This window comes from Schistocerca piceifrons, chromosome 1 (genome assembly GCF_021461385.2).
Source record: "Schistocerca piceifrons isolate TAMUIC-IGC-003096 chromosome 1, iqSchPice1.1, whole genome shotgun sequence".
Classification (NCBI taxonomy): Eukaryota; Metazoa; Arthropoda; class Insecta; order Orthoptera; family Acrididae; genus Schistocerca; species Schistocerca piceifrons.
In genome coordinates, this window is record NC_060138.1 from 608,904,875 (window position 1) to 608,925,407 (window position 20,533).

The window sequence follows — 20,533 nt, forward strand, 5'->3', positions numbered from 1 at the left end:
GGAATCATTCTAGCAAAGGGACACGCCACAAAGGAGGGAAATCTGCTAGCATAAGCAACTCTGGCAAAGGGCAGCATGTTATGGCCTGGTATTTGGGAACAAACACCTCGGAAATGGCAAAGCTGGTTGGCTGTTCACAGGCTACTGTTATGAGCATCAATGGAAAGTAGTTCAAGGATAGAAAGATCATGTTTAGACGACAAGGCATTGGACGTCAAAGCCTAATCAAAGAATGTGTAGGTCAGATGCTTGCCCACTCTGTAAAGCAGGATAGTTGACGATCTGCAGCAGGTCTGATGGCAGAGTACAATGCAGGTCAGTCATAAGTGTTTTGGAGTACATCGCTCTGTGCAATTTGTTGGACATGGGGAATCTACAAGCAGACGACCCCTGTATGTAACCATATTACCCAACGACAGTGTCTATTAAAACAGGACCATGACGATTGGACCAAGGGTCAATGGGAATGTGTCACCTGCTCGGATGAATCACCAAGTTAATAGTTGTATCCAATTATGCCACCATTCAGGTAAACAGCTCCTCAAAACTTGCAATGTGCCACTGTCATAAGCCAGTGGGAGCAGTATTGTGCTAAAGGGGACATTCGCCTGGGTCTCCATGAAACCTGTATTGGCAACAGAGGGCACTATGAGAGCTGTTGATTACACGAACATTATTGCAAATTACCTGCTTCCCTTCACACTCGATACCTTCCCAAATGGTAATATCATCTTCAAGCTGGTTAGCTTTTCACACCATAAGACCAGAACTATGCTAATGTGGGTTGAACAAGGTATTACTGAATCTATGTTGATACTTTGGCTCCAAAATTCACCTGATCTAAAACTCTATGGATAGTATGCTTCTGGGATACTCTTAGGTGTCAGTTCCGCATCCAAAATCCACCAGCCTGTAATTTAAGGGAATTGCATGACCTCTGCGTAGACGTCTGGTGTAGCGTACCACTGGAAACTGGCCAAGGATTTGTTGAATCCATGTCATGCTGAACCAATTCTGTATTGAGTTCCAAATGTGGACCAATAAGCTATAAGCACATGGTCATAATTTGAAGTGTATGCACAACAAACCAGCCTACCACATAAGGCCAACCTTAGCATACATACGTGTTCCCAAGCCCCTCTGCCGGCCAGTTGATATTCCAGGAAGGTGAACAGACTCAATTCATCGCGCTGTTGGCGACACACACCCTCAGAGTGACATATTTTGAGATAGTCGCAGAGTGTCCCTTGGTTGTGCTTTGACGTGTTTCCACGCATTTACAAGTAAACAATATTAACATGCAGAGGGTGATGAACTGGTGCCTACACATTCGTTATGCAGTTACTAATTTTGTAGTACATGGAATGTGAGATGCTCCCACTGCACGTTGGAGAAGAAAACCAAGAAGGAAATTGATAAAGTGAAGGAGAAAGGAGAGGGAGAGATGTTCTTAGTACAGTGATCGGTGGGTAGCAACCACGAACTCAGCCAATCATAATAAAGCCCTTGTCTTAAGCGATGAAAGGAAGAGTACACAAAGTTTTTACGTAGACATGGGAAATAAAATTGACAGATATTCTGCCATAAGTTGTGGACTGGAAGAGTCTTTCATCTGAGGCTGCGGGAGAAACTTCAAATCTTTGCTGGAAAGGTCAGTCAACAGCCATCACCACAAAACAACAACTACACACTAGAACCTAATGACCCAGCTCAGCAGAATGCAGGTATATTTGATTGCTAACCCGGAGCTAGATAAAGGAAGCTTACAGTTTAATATCCTATCGAAATCGAGGTCATTGGAGTCAGCAGAGCTGAATAAAGGATCTGGATGGTAACTGCTGTAGCAGCAGCATTTCTCATAAATGTCCAGCAATGTTATGAACTCCCCTATTTCCAACATAATTCAAGCATGCTAAGAAGCACCAGGTATTCTTGTTCATTAGTGTAATTAACTGTTTACAAAGTTACACAGAATAAATGTTCTCTCTTTCACCTCAATTAAAATTTTCTGCACAGGTCCATTGAAAACCCTAAAAAAATATCTATCTAGTATTTAATCTAGGTCTGGTGTCAACAGCAGGATATAATACATACAACATAGAGTTCATGGTAAGCATAGGGCAATCTCAATGCTAAAATTATTCCCACTGAGGTAACCAGAAAGGGTTATGTAATGTTTATGCTCGGAGGGAGGGAGGAGGGGGGAGAGAGAGAGAGAGAGAGAGAGAGAGAGAGAGAGAGAGAGAGAGAGGTGGTGAGGCGTTTAGTTAGTTTTGCTAGTAAAACATTGTTTGGCTCAAAAGCTAAGTATCAGACCACAAATTCACAAGTCTGAGATTCAATCCTCAGGGAGTCTTAGGATTTTTCTATCGCTTCTCACTGCCTTCATTTCTGGCAAGGATTTGTTAATGCGGAAAACACCATGTTCAGTATCATTCAAAATTCTCATTAAAGTGAAGATATGTCTGGAACTAGCTGGATACGTCAGTTCCATGCTTAGAGGAAGGCAAGGGCATGCCAACTCCAATAGGATTATGCCTAGTAAAATACTGTGTTGTTCAAGTGCACAACAACGACAATTTGTTACACATGCAGTTACTCCAAGTTGAGTAAACACACAAACATTTTCCATTTTAAAAGGTTGTTTAGGAGCTTAAAGACTTCAGATATGCAATCGCGATTTTGGACATTTCTGTGATACGAACTTAAAATGCTAAAGTAATGGGTAGTTTGCAAATAAAAGTTGGACAAACTAAAAAGAGTGAGTGCATCATGGGGAATATTTAGCTTGCTCAAAATCAGAACTCCTAAATTCTGTTTATTGTAAGTGATGATATTATTTGCAGAGACCTCATCAATACTAAGTAAAACTATTTGAACATTTTTGATACATGTGGTTTAGGATCCAATAGAAACTATTAAATCTGCACTCTGACTGACAAAGTGAAGCAGAATCGTCAGAAAATAGTGAAATATGTCCAAGAAGAATTCAGTGAACGCTATGGTTGCCAACTGATTTGGATGAATCCGACGAAGAAGACAGTGCACAGTGGTCAGACTTTGATTTACCGAGGGCCAATAATAAATTTGAAGGATCTCCGGGTCCAAACATAGTTACCAAAGATACACAGACCATCGAGGATATTTTAGAATTATATATTGGGAATGATCTATTTGAATATATTAGCAATGAAACCAACAAGTACTACAGTCAAAATTGCAATAGAAGGAAACTGGATTTTAAAAAAAAATGCCAAATCTGTCGACATTACAGGACCCGAACTTAGAAAATGGTTTGGCTTGCTATCCTTCAGGAATTGTAAAAAAGGCAAGGATCGATGATTATTGGTCATCAAATCCATAGATAGACACACTGATATTTCGCAAAACGATGTCCCACAACTGATTCAGACAAATATTATCATTTTTTCATTTTTCCGACAACAATAAGCAAGATAATACCAACTGGCTTTTCAAAGTGCAATTCGTAATTGATTATTTTTCCAAAAAGTTTAAAGAAACTTTTAATCTAAGTCAAAACATCTCAACTGATGAAGGAATGATACTATGGCATGGAGAGTTAAATTTTAAAGTTTACTATCCATCGAAAATTACAAAATATGGCATACTCATTCGGATGCTGTGTGATTCGAGTACAGGATACATTTCCTCAATTCAAGATATATTCCGGCACTGGACAGCTTTTAGCAAAAACAGTGATGGAACTATTGACACCTTCTTATGGAAAGTGGCAACACCTCAACATGGATAACTATTATAACAGAGTAGAACTTGCAGAGAAGTTACTCAAAAAGAAAATTCAAGTTTGTGGAACGATACGGCAAAATAGAGGATTTCCAGAAAACGCAAATGTCAATGTGTTTGAAGTTTGTCATCAATGGAAAGATGAAGTACTCATGCAGGTATGGAGACATTCGAAAACTAAAACGATACAAATGATCTCTACAATACATAATGCCACTTTGACTGACACTCAAAGAAAATGTAGAAAAATCAATTACACAATAAAAAACCTGAAAGTATATTAGACTACAACTAATATATGAAAGAATGGATCAGGCAGACCAATATTTAAGTTATGAGGGTTGTAACAAAAGTAATGTTCCCATATTTTTTACAAACAGAAGACATTGTTTATTGTTATTAATTTATACATTGTTGAAAAGCTTACACTTTTGTCTATTTTTCAACATAGTCCCCATTTTTTTCAACACACTTTTGAAGACAATGCTCCAGCTTTTGTATTCCTAAGTTGAAGAAGCCTCCTGCCAACTCATTGAGGAGGCGTGTGACCTCCGATTGAACTTCACCAATGCTCTTGAAGTGTTTGCCACCTAAGTGTTCCTTCAGCTTGAGGCAGAGGTGATAATCGCTGGGGGTTAAGTCTGGGCTGTACGGGGGATGGGGTATAACTGTCCACCCAAATTTCTTCAAAAGCTCCTGTGTTTGACAAGCGACGTGGGATCGAGCATTGTCACGTAGAAGCACTACTCCCTCCGTCAGTCGTCCTCTCTGGCGATTCTGAATTGCTCACCGGAGTTTGGTGAATGTTTCACAATATCTGTTTGAATTTAATGATGTCCCAGGTTGTATGAAATCAATGAGGAGTACGCCCTTCTGATCCCAAAACACAGTCGACATAACCTTTCCTGCCGACTGGTTTGTTGGAATTTCTTAAGGGGCGGTGAACCAGAGTGACGCCACTGAAGAGATTGTTGTTTTGCACCGGGGTGGGGGGTATGAAACACCCATGTTTTATCTCCCATGATGAAAGAGTCCAACAATGTCTCCTTGTTGCCTCCCCCTCACACTGTTGAAGGAACCTGCGAGAACAGTCAAGGCATTGCTCCTTGTATCCATCAGTCAGCATCTGGGAGACCCAGCGAGCACACACCTTGCCATAACCCAATGTTTCTGTTAACGTTCTTTCAATTGCGCAGTGGGAAGCTTCAGGAATGCATTCAACAAGTTCATGGACAGTGACCCTCCGATCTTTGAGCAGCTCACTGTTGACCTTATGAACAATTGCATCCAAAACCAGTGGTCTTCCACTCCGTTCTTCATCATGAACTTCCAAGCGACCCTCAGCAAAAGCCATGCACCATTTGCGGACATGCTAAAAGGACATGCCCTCTTCACTGTAAACCTCAGTCAGTTGCCAATGAATCTCCACGGGCGGTAACTCCCTTGCGTGGAGAAACCAGAGTACAGCTCGAAACTCACACTTGACAGGAGCGGTGATCAACACTTCCATCTCTGATAGCTGCCAAGCCAACACTGAGCGACATAGCGAATCGCGGACGGATGGGCTCGAGAGTGGGGAAACCACTGCACACGGCCCTGTTGTCAGATTTAGCCTAGCAAATTCCCTCAAGGCTGAAGCTCATTGGGAACCTCACTTTTCGTACAACCCTCGTATTACCCTACATATAGAAAAACTTTAAAATGGTCAAAAAATGTTTGCATGTACCTCCTAAATTGCGTACTATTTAATACATTCCGTACATGGCAATATTTCAATACAGAACACAAGAGTCTCCGACATCACGATTTTTTATTGAAAGTGTCTGATTCGTGGATAAAAGACCATGCACCTGTGTCTGAGCAAAACTTGGGGGTTGCCATTACATCGCGTACGTCTCATCATGATCCAACTGACAGACTTTCTGGTCACATAAAGCAACACCAGCTAATACTTATTTCTGAAATGAATAAATGAAAACAAAGGAACTGCCATGTATGTTCCAAAATTAAAAAAAGGAGAAAAACAAACTCAATGTGCAAGCCTTGTGGAGTTGCATTACATCTTGGAGACTGTTTTGCTGCATATCATACGAAAGAGAAATACTAAGTACCAAAGACAATGCAAATAAACAAATATATGCAACAAACAAATTTTGTATTTATTTACATATGTATATCTTCGAAATTTCATGAAAGTAGGATAACAGGGTTGTGAACTTATGACAACTAACGATGAGATTAGTAAAACTTAACAATTTATAATCTGCTGACAATGCCAAGAACAGCTGGCATAAAACCAAGTAATCCGAATTAACGCTGCCGGCACCAAATGAATACATTTGTACGAGACATGCAGACGGCAAAAGCGAATAAATTTGTATGAGACGTGTGGATGGCAAAGTGTTAAGTGAAATTCAACAATGGAAAATCCTGGATGGAATGTAACAATATTATGAAAAGGATTGTTGCTACTCACCATATAGCAGAGATACTGAGCCACAGATAGGCACAACAAGAAGACTGTCAGAAAATAAGGTTCCTGCCAACAACGCCTTCATTGGCGAGAGCACACACACACACACACACACACACACACACACACACACACACACACACACACACGACCACAGTCTCTGGCCTCAGCCAGTCCCTGGCTGCAGAGACCAGAGACTGTGTTCGTGTGTGTGTGTGTGTGTGTGTGTGTGTGTGTGTGTGTGTGTGTGTGCGTGCATGCACGTGTTCTATCACCAACGAAGGCCTTGTTGGCTGAAAGGTCATTTTCTGACAGTTTTTGTTGTGCCTATCTATGACCCAGCATCTCTGCTATATGGTGAGTAAGTAATTAATATAAGTACATAGTAATTAATATAAGTAAGTAATATAAGTAAGTAATTAATATATAAATGCCTCAGGAGCATACACTCATTCAATAGAAGACAATGCAGGTCAGCTTACAGATGAGAGTTGTTAACGGCTGTATTGTTTTTCACATTACCTACGAAAAATCTCCATGACAAAAATGTAATAAGGTTTACGTACTTCACACCGCTCTTCATCGGCTTCTGCAAAGTCATTCTCTTTTACATCTGTCATTACTCTTTTGTGATGTACTTTTTTCCTCGGTGGGTAGTAAACTCTTAGATTCCGAATTCTTGGTTCGGCATCAGTTTTAAGAATTCTTGGCTTGAATGGTTTACTGGGTGAAATAAAATCTTTGCTGTGTACCTCCATAATATCAAAGGAACTTTTTTCCTGCAAACCAGAAATATTTTACATATAAAATCCACAAATTAGAGGTAAAAGACTGAAGTAAAAGCTTTCAATTGTTTTCCACATAACTGAAGATAATGGCAACAACTTGCAGCAAAATTTTTAGTCAAAGTATTTTCTGTACTCTGAAAACATTTTTTTTAATTTAAGTCTACATTTTAAGGTAATCCCTGTGCCATACTCTTTCAATACAACACGAAAAGAACATCACTGTTGTAATATATGTGGACACAATAATCACAGACAAGACTCATTTTGCCAACTACTTTGTAGATGATATTATGTGGGTACTTCAATCTGACAGTTTCAGGAGGTGTGAGGAGGGGGGGGGGGGGGATTTGCACTATGGTTGTGTAAGGAACTGGTCGAGGCAGAGGTTTGGGGCTGAACTGCCTAGTTTATGACAGTGCCAGCTTAAGCAAACAATAAAACAGTAACTGTTATCAAATGCTTTGCGAACTCCACTTTGCTTGGGGTTGTGTTTTGCTTCTAGGTTTCTTATTTTGAAAGAAGAGAAGATGCTAATCCCGATTCATCAAGAAGTTAAAGTACTACTCTCACAAAAACAGAAGGGAGTGGTAAATGTGTCTACGTAAATGTTATAGGAGTCCAAATTTCTCCTCATTTTGCTCAGTTTAGGGCTGCTAAGAATAGTGTTGATGATAAAACAGAATCGCTTCCCATCAAAGAATTTGTCAGCATTCTGATGAAGGCTAGTGGAAGCTGTGGAGTTGATGTACAAATTCTTCAGAATTCTAACATGGTTGAACTAGCACCTCATTTTTCAGGGGCTGTTAATACACAACTGAATTCAAGTTCAAATTTAAGTGCTCATGGCTGTTCAAGCTTGAGCCCCAATGACCAACTTTTAGTGTGTCCAAAACTGAATCATCATCATTTATGGTATAATCAATCAAAGACAAATCTCATGTTGGCAAAAATGTACTGAAAAATGAAGGATGCAGGCACATAAAACCGCAGTCACAGAATTTTTTTGGTGTTTGTGACAAAACAGATAAAGCAACAAGTTTGAGGCAAAATGAAGGGGAGAAAACTTTATACAGTAGTACAGGATAGAGCAATAGGAGTGCTCCTACATGAAGAATAAAAGGAAGAAAGACATGAACAAAATTCTTAATTAACCACTCATCTCTTCCCATCTCTGCACAAATGCAGAGTTCATTGTAGAGTTTGAGTCAGAAGGGTGAATAATATATGGTTAAGGAATAAGCAACAAAGATCCCTGCTCAAAGTGATGAACCATGGAAGAATCATTCTGTCAACCCCTTTCTGTCATAGTTCTGATAATCAATTAAAGTAGCATTCTTAACATCTATTACCTTTTTATGTATATTTATACTATTCCTTTCTGATGTTTTATAACAGGTCTTAGATTTTGTAATGGAATTATGGCAGCATTTAACATTACATTGTAGACTGATGGTAGACTGTGTGTTATGCTTGCAGCTCTTGGTAGGTCTCCTACACTTTGCATTAGGCACAGGCCTCTCTTCTTGTTGCTCTCTGAAAACATAGCAAAGTACTGTACAAGATAACGTTGTGCATAAGCATGTATGGCAGTTACTAAAAATTGGTAACTAGTAACAACAAAATACGAAAATTATACCATGAACAGACTAGTGAAGAGTGTGTTTTGTTTCTATCGTCCCCCTCATTCATAAAAATGGTTTATTTATAAATACAATTACCAATGATGAAAGGTGTAAGTGAATTTGTTTACCATATAATCAGTTCACAGCATAACTACATGCCTAATTACTAACAGCTTTGCCACAGAAATAATGCATAAAATATAAATTCTCTTTTAGTAATAAAACTATTCCGACAATGACATATTTTCTACAGTAAATTGGACCACTGGGTACTTCACTTCACAATGTGTGTTCAGACAGTTGAATGCAGCTGCACAAGTGTGTGTGTGTGTGTGTGTGTGTGTGTGTGTGTGTGTGTGTGTGTGGACGCGCGCGCGCGTTCTCTAGCCCATTAAAGATGCTAGTCAATACAGTTAAGGAGCTGAGAAAACACAACAAAGATACTAGTAATATGACACAGATAGATTATTGATGCTTGGAATATGACTGCTTGCTGTAATAGTCAACAATGAACTCTGGTTCTACAAAGTGTTTGAAATTTAGGAAACACACACAGTAGGAAGACACTGACATATATAAATTTGAGTTAAAAATATAATTTCAAAGAAGAGGAGAGATATAACAAATGGGAATATGGAGCTACAGGAGTATGGAGTATTGTGGTCAAATCTAAGGTTACTGAAAGTGAGTGGTTGGGTGTTTATCAATGTGGAATTGAACTTGGATCTCTTGTAACATCTAAGAGCCCTCAGATTTCATATGGAAATATAGTAGGTTTAAATAAAGATAATAAATTTAAAAATACAACAAAAAAAATTTTAAAAATGACTGTACAGAAACTGAGATGATGTAAAGAACTGACTGGTGTAATTTTAATGCAGAAAGCATCCAGTTTTTGGAATCAATGTCTGTACAGAGGATTTTTATTTCTTGCGGATTAATAAAAATTTTAGCTAAAAGAAGTAAGAAGCTTGGTAGTGGTTGTGCTGAAACAGCTACTGAAATCAAATATGATGAGCTGTATTTACGCTGTTCAATGACTGAGGATGTGCATATGTCACACACTCCTCAACTTTTAAGAAAGATGTACTTAACAAGATGCTAAAGAATTCATCTGATCCATTCCAAGAAAGCTTATTGTTTAACATCCTGTCCATAATGAGAACATTAGAGACAGAGTACTAACTTGGATTGCACAAGGAAGGGGAAAGACTTGCCTGTGTAGTTCAAAACAAACTGATTTATGAAAAACATGGGAAATCTAAATCAGGAATGAGGGAGAACAGGAAAAAAGCTTTGGGAAAGGTAGACACTGAGGCCTAGAGAGTTGCACAAACAAACGATATATCGCAAGACATCCCATGTGTAGATTCGTCCCTCTGAGAGACACTTCAACTTCACATTCCCAGTGCTACACTTTTACTCCACCTGCTCTCCCATAAATTCCTTTCCTTTACTCTTACTCTAAGTCCTCCACTTTCCGATGTGCTTTTGTCACAGAATTCTTCAAGCAGTTCTAATGATCAACACATTTCCTGTTTGGTGAGTAATGAACTATTCTTGTATACATATTACATTTCCTTCCTCCACACATAGGTAACGCACATTTTCTTTATTTTTCCTAACCCACTCTTAGCCTGTTCCTTCCACTCACCAGTCCGCACATCTTTCACTTTTTCACCACATACACCAGTCATGCAAGGAGGGGGGGGGGGGGGGGGAGAATTTTGCTCAACTTTAGTGCTAACAAATCTTGTGTTCTGTTTCACATGTAATTACACTACTGTTATTACATGATAACATGCCTCTCAGTTTCTTTCACAATTTGAATGATTCGAACTTTCCATTTCAGTAGATTCATTTTAATTTACTCCTTTTGAAAAGTTAAACTTGGTCTTAGTGTAGACTTAATCATAAACAGTACTTCAAATGTCTCCACTTTACTGCAATTGAACAGGTCCATTCTGAAAGTGTCTCAGTCACAATATTTTCAGAAAATGAATTATTGACAGAATAATACTCCTTGAGACTAAACTAATATGGTATGACAAAAGAGTGTCAGTCCCATGCTCACAAAGTGAAGTTACCAATAAATGTATTTCATAACTCCATGGAGAAAGGGCCTCATTCTGTGACTGAGGCTGTTTCTGCTTACACCAGTGGCAGCTCTGAATACAACTGACTCACATATGTACTTCCTATCTTTTTGCACTTTCTTATCTTGTAGGCTACAAGTGAGCGGATTATTGCTGATTGACATGAATTGTTGTGATCCAACACAGATTACTGCTTTTTATGGAAGAAATAATGATGTAATGTGCAAACAGAGACATAGAAATTTGTCTTTTGATTAGTAATCAAAACGTCTTTGGTCCCGGGTTCAAATCCCGCAGCTGCTTTAATTTTGATTAATAATCAGCATTAGCAGCCGAAGACTTCTGGCATAAGAAGTCACTCCTCATTCTGCCAATGGCCTTGTCAAAGAGGGTGGAGGAGTGAACAGAGGTTCAGGGCACTCTCTTGTCCTAGGGGTGGAAAACTGCCCCTAAAGACGGGAGAAACAGTAATTATCTACAGCATGAGGATGCAGAAGGCAATGGAAACCACTGCATTAATGACACAAACATGTATCCACGGGACATGTAGCCTGTAGCTGAAGAAGTGTTATGATGATCTCTCCATTGGCAAAAGATTCCAGAATAGTCCCCCATTTGGATCTCAGGGCTGGGACTGCCAAGGGAGAGGTTACCATGAGAAAAAGATTGATTAATCAACGGAAGAATAACGTTCTATGAGTCGGGGCATGGAATGTCAGAAGCCTGAACACAGCACGGAAACTAGAAAATCTGACAAGGGAAATGCAAAGGCTCAATGTAGATTTAGTAGGGGTCAGTAAAGTGAAGTGGAAAGAAGACAAGGATTTCTGGTACGGCAGAGTGTGTGCTACTGTGAAAAGTTTAGTGATAGTGTTGTTCTTATCAGAAGCGACAGCAAACCAACACCAACAACGATAGTTCAGGTATACATGCTGATGTCACAAACTGCAGATGAAGAGATAGAGAAGGTGTATGAGGATATTCAAAGGGTAATACAGTACGTAAAGGGAGACGAAAATCTAATAGTCATGGGAGACTAGAATGCAGTTGTAGGGGAATGAGTAGAGAAAAGGTTACAGGGGAATATGGGCTTGGGACAAGGAATGAGACAGAAAAAAGACTAATTGATTCTGTAACAATTTTCAAGCAGTAATAGTGAATACTCTGTTCAAGAATCACAAGAGGAGGAAGTATACTTGGAAAAGGCTGGGTGATGAAGATAGAGATTCCGAAATCAGATACTGGACTGTAAGGCATACCTAGGAGCAAATATAGACTCAGATCATAACATAATAGTGATGAAGAGTAGGCTGAAGTTTAAGACATTAGTCAGGAAGAATCAATACGCAAAGAAGTGGGATATGGAAGTACTACGGAATGATGAGATACACTTGAACTTCTCTAAAGCTACAGATACAGCAATAAGGAATAGCTCAGTAAGCAGTACAGTTGAAGAGGAATGGACATCCCTAAAAAGGGCAATAACAACATTTGGGAAAGAAAACGTAGGTACAAAGAAGGTAACTGCGAAGAAACCATGGGTACAGAAGAAATACTTTAATTGGTCAATGAAAGGAGGAAGTACAAAAATGTTCCGCGAAACTCAGGAACAGAGAAATACAAGTCACTGAGGAATGAAATAAATAGGAAGTGCAGGGAACCTAAGACAAAATGGCTGCAGGAAAAATGTGAAGACATCGAAAAAGAAATGATTGTCGGAAGGACAGACTCAGCATACAGGAAAGTCAAAACAACCTTTGGCGACATTAAAAGCAAGGGTAATAACATTAAGAGTGCAATGGAAATTTCACTGAAAGCAAGGGTGATAACATTAAGAGTGCAACGGAAATTCCACAGTTAAATGCAGAGGAGAGAGCTGATAGGTGGAAAGAATACAATGAAAGCCTCTATGAGGGGGAAGATTTGTCTGATGTGACAGAAGAAGAAACAGGAGTCGATTTAGAAGAGATAAGGGATCCAGTATTAGAATCAGAATCTAAAAGAGCTTTAGAGGACTTAAGGTCAAATAAGGCAGAAAGGATTGATAACATTCCATCAGAATTTCTAAAATCATTGTGGAACGTGGCAACAAACAACTATTCATGTTGGTTTGTAGAATGTATTAGTCTGGCAACATACCATCTGACTTTCTGAAAAGCATCATCCACACAATTCTGATGATTGCAAGACCTGACAAGTGCGAGAATTATTGCACATCAGCTTAACAGCTCATGCATCCAAGTTGCTTACAAGAATAATATACAGAAGAATGGAAAAGAAAACTGAGGATGCACTACATGATGATCAGTTTGGCTTTAGGAAAGGTAAAGGCATGAGAGAGGCAATTCTGACATTGCAGTTAATAATGGAAGCAAGACTTGAGAAAAATCAAGACACACTCATAGGATCTGGCAACCTGGAAAAAGTGTTTGACGATGTAAAATGGTGCAAGATGTTTGAAATTCTGAGAAAAGTAGGGGTAAGGTATAGTGAGAGACGGGTCATTTACAATACGTACAACAGTAAAGAGGGAATAATAAGAGTGGACGACCAGGAATGAAGTGCTCATAATAAAAAGTGTGTAAGACAAGGATGTAGCCTTTTTCCCCTACTGTCCAATTTGTACATTGAGGAAGCAATGATGGAAATAAAAGAAAGGTTCAGGAGCAGAATTAAAATTCAAGGTGAAAGGATATCAATGATACGATTCACTGATGACATTGCTATCCTGAGTGAAAGTGAAGAAGAATTACATGATCTGCTGAATGGAATGAACAGTCTAAGGAGTAAAGATTATGGATTGAGAGTAAATTGAAGAAAGACGAAGGTAATGAGAAGTAGTAGAAATGAGAACAGCGAGAAACTTAACATCAGGATTAATGATCATGAAGTAGATGAAGTTAAGAAATTCTGCTACCTAGGCAGTAAAATAACCAATGACAGACAGAGCAAGAACAGCAAGAGCAGTCTCTCAATGGCAAAAAGGGCATTCCTAGCCAAAAGAAGTCTACTAATATCAAATATCAGCCTTAATTTGAGGAAGAAATTTCTGAAAATATACGTCTGGAGTACAGTGCTGTATGGTAGTGAAACATGGGCTGTGGGGAAACTGGAACAGAAGAGAATCCAAGCATTTGCGATGTGATGCTACAGACAAATGTTGAAAATTAAGTGGACTGGTAAGCTAAGGAATTAGGAGGTTCTGTGCAGAATCGGAGAGGAGAGGAATATGTGGAAAACACTGGTAAGGAGAAGGGACAGGATGATAGGACATCTATTAAGGCCTGAGGGAATGGCTTCCATGGTACTAGAGGGAGCTGTAGAGGGCAAAAACTGTAGAGGAAGACAGAGACTGGAATACATCCAGCAAATAATTGAGGACGTAAGTTGCAAGTGCCAGTCTGAGATGAAGAGGTTAGCACAGGAGAGGAATTTGTGGTGGGCCGCATCAAACCAGTCGGAATACTGATGGGAAAAAGAGAGAGAGAGAGAGAGAGAGAGAGAGAGAGAGAGAGAGAGAGAGAGAGGAAGAAATATGAGATCAAACATGCAACACTGATAGCCAAGACTTTTATGAATTATAAAGGCACTGTAATCAGGTATAATTCTTTCCTTCATTGCTACAAAGACTTCTGTCTTGAAAACAATTGATAATGAAGCATGACTGAATCTACAATATACAGGGCTATTACAAATGATTGAAGCGATTTCATAAACTCACTGTAGCTCCATTCATTGACATATGGTCACGACACACTACAGATACATAGAAACACTCATAAAGTTTTGTTCGGCTGAAGCCACACTTCAGGTTTCTGCCACCAGAGCCCTTGAGAGCGCAGTGAGACAAAATGGCGACAGGAGCCGAGCAAGCGTATGTCGTGCTTGAAATGCACTCACATCAGTCAGTCATAACAGTGCAACGACACTTCAGGACGAAGTTCAACAAAGATCCACCAACTGCTAACTCCATTCGGCGATGGTATGCGCAGTTTAAAGCTTCTGGATGCCTCTGTAAGGGGAAATCAACGGGTCGGCCTGCAGTGAGCGAAGAAACGGTTGAACGAGTGCGGGCAAGTTTCACGCGTAGCCCGCGGAAGTCGACGAATAAAGCAAGCAGGGAGCTAAACGTACCACAGCCGACGGTTTGGAAAATCTTACAGAAAAGGCTAAAGCAGAAGCCTTACCATTTACAATTGCTACAAGCCCTGACACCCGATGACAAAGTCAAACGCTTTGAATTTTCGGCGCGGTTGCAACAGCTCATGGAAGAGGATGCGTTCAGTGCAAAACTTGTTTTCAGTGATGAAGCAACATTTTTTCTTAATGGTGAAGTGAACAGACACAATGTGCGAATCTGGGCCGTAGAGAATCCTCACGCATTCGTGCAGCAAATTCGCAATTCACCAAAAGTTAACGTGTTTTGTGCAATCTCACGGTTTAAAGTTTACGGACCCTTTTTCTTCTGCAAAAAAAACATTACAGGACACGTGTACCTGGACATGCTGGAAAATTGGCTCATGCCACAACTGGAGACCGACAGCGCCGACTTCATCTTTCAACAGGATGGTGCTCCACCGCACTTCCATCATGATGTTCGGCATTTCTTAAACAGGAGATTGGAAAACCGATGGATCGGTCGTGGTGGAGATCATGATCAGCAATTCATGTCATGGGCTCCACGCTCTCCCGACTTAACCCCATGCGATTTCTTTCTGTGGGCTTATGTGAAAGATTCAGTGTTTAAACCTCCTCTACCAAGAAACGTGCCAGAACTGTGAGCTCGCATCAACGATGCTTTCGAACTCATTGATGGGGACATGCTGCGCCGAGTGTGGGACGAACTTGATTATCGGCTAGATGTCTGCCGAACCACTAAAGGGGCACATATTGAACATTTGTGAATGCCTAAAAAAACTTTTTGAGTTTTTGTATGTGTGTGCAAAGCATTGTGAAAATATCTCAAATAATAAAGTTATTGTAGAGCTGTGAAATCGCTTCAATCATTTGTAATAACCCTGTATATCAGATGACAGAGATCACTATAAACAGAACCAAAAGAAACAAGTTTCTTGCCACAGAAACTCCGACAATGAATGTTTTTGACTTTAAGACTTTCTGGCTGATTTTCTATAAAAAAAACTTGCCCATCAGAAAGAGTTGCTAAGAGAACTGGCTGAAGGCAGCCAAGTGAAAGAAGCAAAATAAACTAAAATAAAATAGTCGCACCCAAAATCTTTACAGAAGATTCTCCCCCAATTTAATTTTTAAATTATCACTGTTCACAATTAGTTTCTTATCTACAAACACAATTATTTATTTGTTGTAAAGGCTGAAGAATGTTATCAACATTTAAGCGACATATAGGTACAATCAGTATTTTCTACACCAAAGTTACCTTTTTTTCTTTTTTTTTTATGTTGACTCACCTAGGCCTCCCCGCTCTAACATCTCGGATTTCGTTGAAATTTTGTGTGAACTTTCGCACAGGTCCCCAATGAATGTTGGTAAAGTTTAACAATTGCTGAAGCATTACTGACTGACGTATTTTTATGCAAATCAAGTTTTAACTGATTTTATGGAAATTTGGAAAGCAGTATGTTATTGATATTTTATATTGGAAAATATATGTTGCTAAGTTTTTATGTCCAAAGTTTCATGTTTCTTATTGCTTTAATCAGCAAGACATAAGAAGCCAAACTAAAAACTTTACTCACAGCGCGATTTTTCTGGCTACTTTGCCTTAATTCATGTAGCATTGTCAACTCTTGTTGGAAATTAAACTCACTGTTCTTGTAGAGCTTAAAACACATTGTTTAGAATGAGACTGGTTTTGAAGCTTCAACAGAAAACTGTATTTTTGAAAGAAGTGTTAAACACACCATATTTTCATATTTTTACAAAACTCATCATCTTTCCAACAAATTTGTAGATTATTGGAAAATAGTAGATGAATGAAATTTTATATTCCACATCCTTGTGCTACTGAGATATTGCATATTCAGTTTCACATTCAGTATGCATTTACCTTACATCCGAAGTTTACATTTTTTTTGCCACGATTGTCACACTCAAATTTGATTCAAATTATCTCGCTTTGTTAGCCCATGTTTGATAATCAAATCCACTTTGTTTTGCAGATAGACCATGGTCTTTCTAATGAACCCAGTTTAAAGAGTAATTTATTCAGCATTGGAAAGTGGTACATAAATGAAACTTTACATTTGAGAATGTTGTACTGTTAGGTTACTGTATGCCAAGTTACAAGTTTGTCATGCCATTATCTCCTGAAATCAAAAAGCCAAACTTTAAAATTTTTTGGGCGCCAATTTTAGGGCAATTTTGTCTGAAATTTTCTGTTTGGAGAAATGTATGATTCACACTGTGCTGTCTTATAATATATTTATTCACTACTGGTTTCAATCATGGATCAACCTCACAGTGGAAAAATATCTACCTTGACAACTTCACATGGCATACATGCTATTTAACCAGAAAAGTATATGCCATTGCTGTAGTTCTTACCAAATCTTCAGTTTGCTTGTATCATATGATACTGCACTATTACGGCATTGCAATAGCAACATACGACTTAACTGTTGATGGTAGGTTCTGCAACTACCATGGTTGTAATGGGTAAAGAGACTCAGGATTTGATTCCATAGAGAGAGCCTGTGTGTGCATGATAAAAACAAACTGACCAAATGTTAAGAACTGCAGAATGATGTATACTGTCCTGGTTAAACAGGTGGATGCCATATGAAGTTGTTACAATATATATTTTTCCACTGTGAAAATGGTCCATGATTGAAACCGATAGTGGATAAACATATTGTAAGACAGCACGGTGTGCATCATGCATTTCTCCAAATAGATCATACTACTGGTAGTAACTTGAAATTTTTTTTTTTTTTTTTAGAATTTTCTGTCTGACTACAGCTCATAAAATTCTTTTCATTATTATTCTGACAATGGAAACTCCAGAATTCTTAAGAGAACACACAAAGTTGTACAAGATGGCCAAATTTCATTTCTTTCAATAAAATATTGCACGAGATAACAGCTTAAAGTTGCCGGAAATTCACACTCACACTACGCAAAGTTGCACATGGAGTCAAGCAAGTGCCTGGATTTCGGCCAGTATTGCTTCCATGAATGTTAAACTTTACCAATGTTCATTGATGACAAGTGTGAAAAATCATATAAAATTTCATCAAAATCCTTGATGGCCGAGCAGGAAAATACCCCGAAATTAGGCAATTTAACATGGAATGATCCACATTTAATAACAGATTAATAAATATTTTTTTTAAAAAATTTCAACTACATGGCAGTGAATCAGGCCTTTCAAAAATGTACACACAATTATTTGCACTGTTTGCTGCGTGGTTGGTGTGTTACATTCAAAGAATAGAATATTATTATCAAAATTTTATTTTGATAAACTGTTTTTGTTTCACAATTTTTTTCTATTATAATTACCTTCCAGAAATAGGGCCCGGGTTGTATTTCTCACAAGTATGTGTAAGAGCACTATCTGTTGTCTCAGATGAACAATGAAATCCCTGTCTGAGTGAACCATCAGAACTGAGTGAAGAGTGGCACTCTGTGCTTGATTTCTTCCCTCGTCGTGTTGAAGCACTACTGAACTTACTATGGGAAGGTGCTGATGTGTCTACCACCTTTCTAGCACTTTTTATACGCTTATAGTGCTTAGACATTTGCCAATAAATCATGTTCTGGCTGATGATGTCAGTCGATGTTGGTGCAAATACTAGAAGAAAATACAAAAACATGAAATCATACACAACAACATGCCAATACACGATTCGTATGCCTAATCATTCTTATCATTGTTTCTGCACAATGCACGCAATGAGAAAGTTATTATTGCCTAAACAATGGTCTTGTTAAAAACTCGTAAATTGTTTTTAAAGATTAGATTAGATGTGCTTTTTGCTCCATTATATCCACAGCAAGGAGATCCTCCAGGATGCAGAAAATGTCAGAATACAGAAATGCGCAAAAAATATTTACAAAGAAAAACAAATATGCTAATCTACTTTACAAAGATTCCAAATGAAATGGTCCCCATGGATGTGGAATAAGTAAAAATTTCTACAATATATTTTCATTTAAAAAGATAATAGCAAACTTGCTGCAAAAAACATTTATGTTCAGAACATTAAGGTACATACACTCCTGGAAATGGAAAAAAGAACACATTGACACCGGTGTGTCAGACCCACCATACTTGCTCCGGACACTGCGAGAGGGCTGTACAAGCAATGATCACACGCACGGCACAGCGGACACACCAGGAACCGCGGTGTTGGCCGTCGAATGGCGCTAGCTGCGCAGCATTTGTGCACCGCCGCCGTCAGTGTCAGCCAGTTTGCCGTGGCATACGGAGCTCCATCGCAGTCTTTAACACTGGTAGCATGCCGCGACAGCGTGGACGTGAACCGTATGTGCAGTTGACGGACTTTGAGCGAGGGCGTATAGTGGGCATGCGGGAGGCCGGGTGGACGTACCGCCGAATTGCTCAACACGTGGGGCATGAGGTCTCCACAGTACATCGATGTTGTCGCCAGTGGTCGGCAGAAGGTGCACGTGCCCGTCGACCTGGGACCGGACCGCAGCGACGCACGGATGCACGCCAAGACCGTAGGATCCTACGCAGTGCCGTAGGGGACCGCACCGCCACTTCCCAGCAAATTAGGGACACTGTTGCTCCTGGGGTATCGGCGAGGACCATTCGCAACCGTCTCCATGAAGCTGGGCTACAGTCCCGCACACCGTTAGGCCGTCTTCCGCTCACGCCCCAACATCGTGCAGCCCGCCTCCAGTGGTGTCGCGACAGGCGTGAATGGAGGGACGAATGGAGACGTGTCGTTTTCAGCGATGAGAGTCGCTTCTGTCTTGGTGCCAATGATGGTCGTATGCGTGTTTGGCGCCGTGCAGGTGAGCGCCACAATCAGGACTGCATACGACCGAGGCACACAGGGCCAACACCCGGCATCATGGTGTGGGGAGCGATCTCCTACACTGGCTGTACACCACTGGTGATCGTCGAGGGGACACTGAATAGTGCACGGTACATCCAAACCGTCATCGAACCCATCGTTCTACCATTCCTAGACCGGCAAGGGAACTTGCTGTTTCAACAGGACAATGCACGTCCGCATGTATCCCGTGCCACCCAACGTGCTCTAGAAGGTGTAAGTCAACTACCCTGGCCAGCAAGATCTCCGGATCTGTCCCCCATTGAGCATGATTGGGACTGGATGAAGCGTCGTCTCACGCGGTCTGCACGTCCAGCACGAACGCTGGTCCAACTGAGGCGCCAGGTGGAAATGGCATGGCAAGCCGTTCCACAGGATTACATCCAGCATCTCTACGATCGTCTCCATGGGAGAATAGCAGCCTGCATTGCTGCGAAAGGTGGATATACACTGTACTAGTGCCGACATTGTTCATGTTCTGTTGCCTGCGTCTATGTGCCTGTGGTTCTGTCAGTGTGATCATGTGATGTATCTGACCCCAGGAATGTGTCAATAAAGTTTCCCCTTCCTGGGACAATGAATTCACGGTGTTCTTATTTCAATTTCCAGGAGTGTACAATAATTCTTGTTATTGTAGCCACGCATCATCAAACAGAAAAATTATTATACATTTTTTGACATGGAAAACTTTATCTAGGTTTTATGAATTAACCCATTAAGAGGAACTGTACATTCGGAGTAATTCTTATTGAAGCATCTACATGGTTAGACATGTGTACACACA

The 20,533-nt window shown here is 39.9% G+C and overlaps 1 protein-coding gene across 1 annotated transcript in view; it reads right to left on the minus strand.

Annotated features, from left to right (window-relative positions):
• The window catches only part of LOC124787558 (spermatogenesis-associated protein 7 homolog), a 106,852-nt gene that overhangs the window by 64,228 nt on the left and 22,091 nt on the right, over positions 1–20,533 (minus strand). The window contains exons 3-5 of the mRNA XM_047254348.1: positions 18,227–18,518; positions 8,376–8,559; positions 6,805–7,017 (exon numbers count right to left, since the gene is read on the minus strand). Of these exons, the coding sequence (XP_047110304.1) occupies positions 6,805–7,017; positions 8,376–8,559; positions 18,227–18,518 (689 nt within the window). The remainder of the gene's footprint in view (positions 1–6,804; positions 7,018–8,375; positions 8,560–18,226; positions 18,519–20,533) is intronic.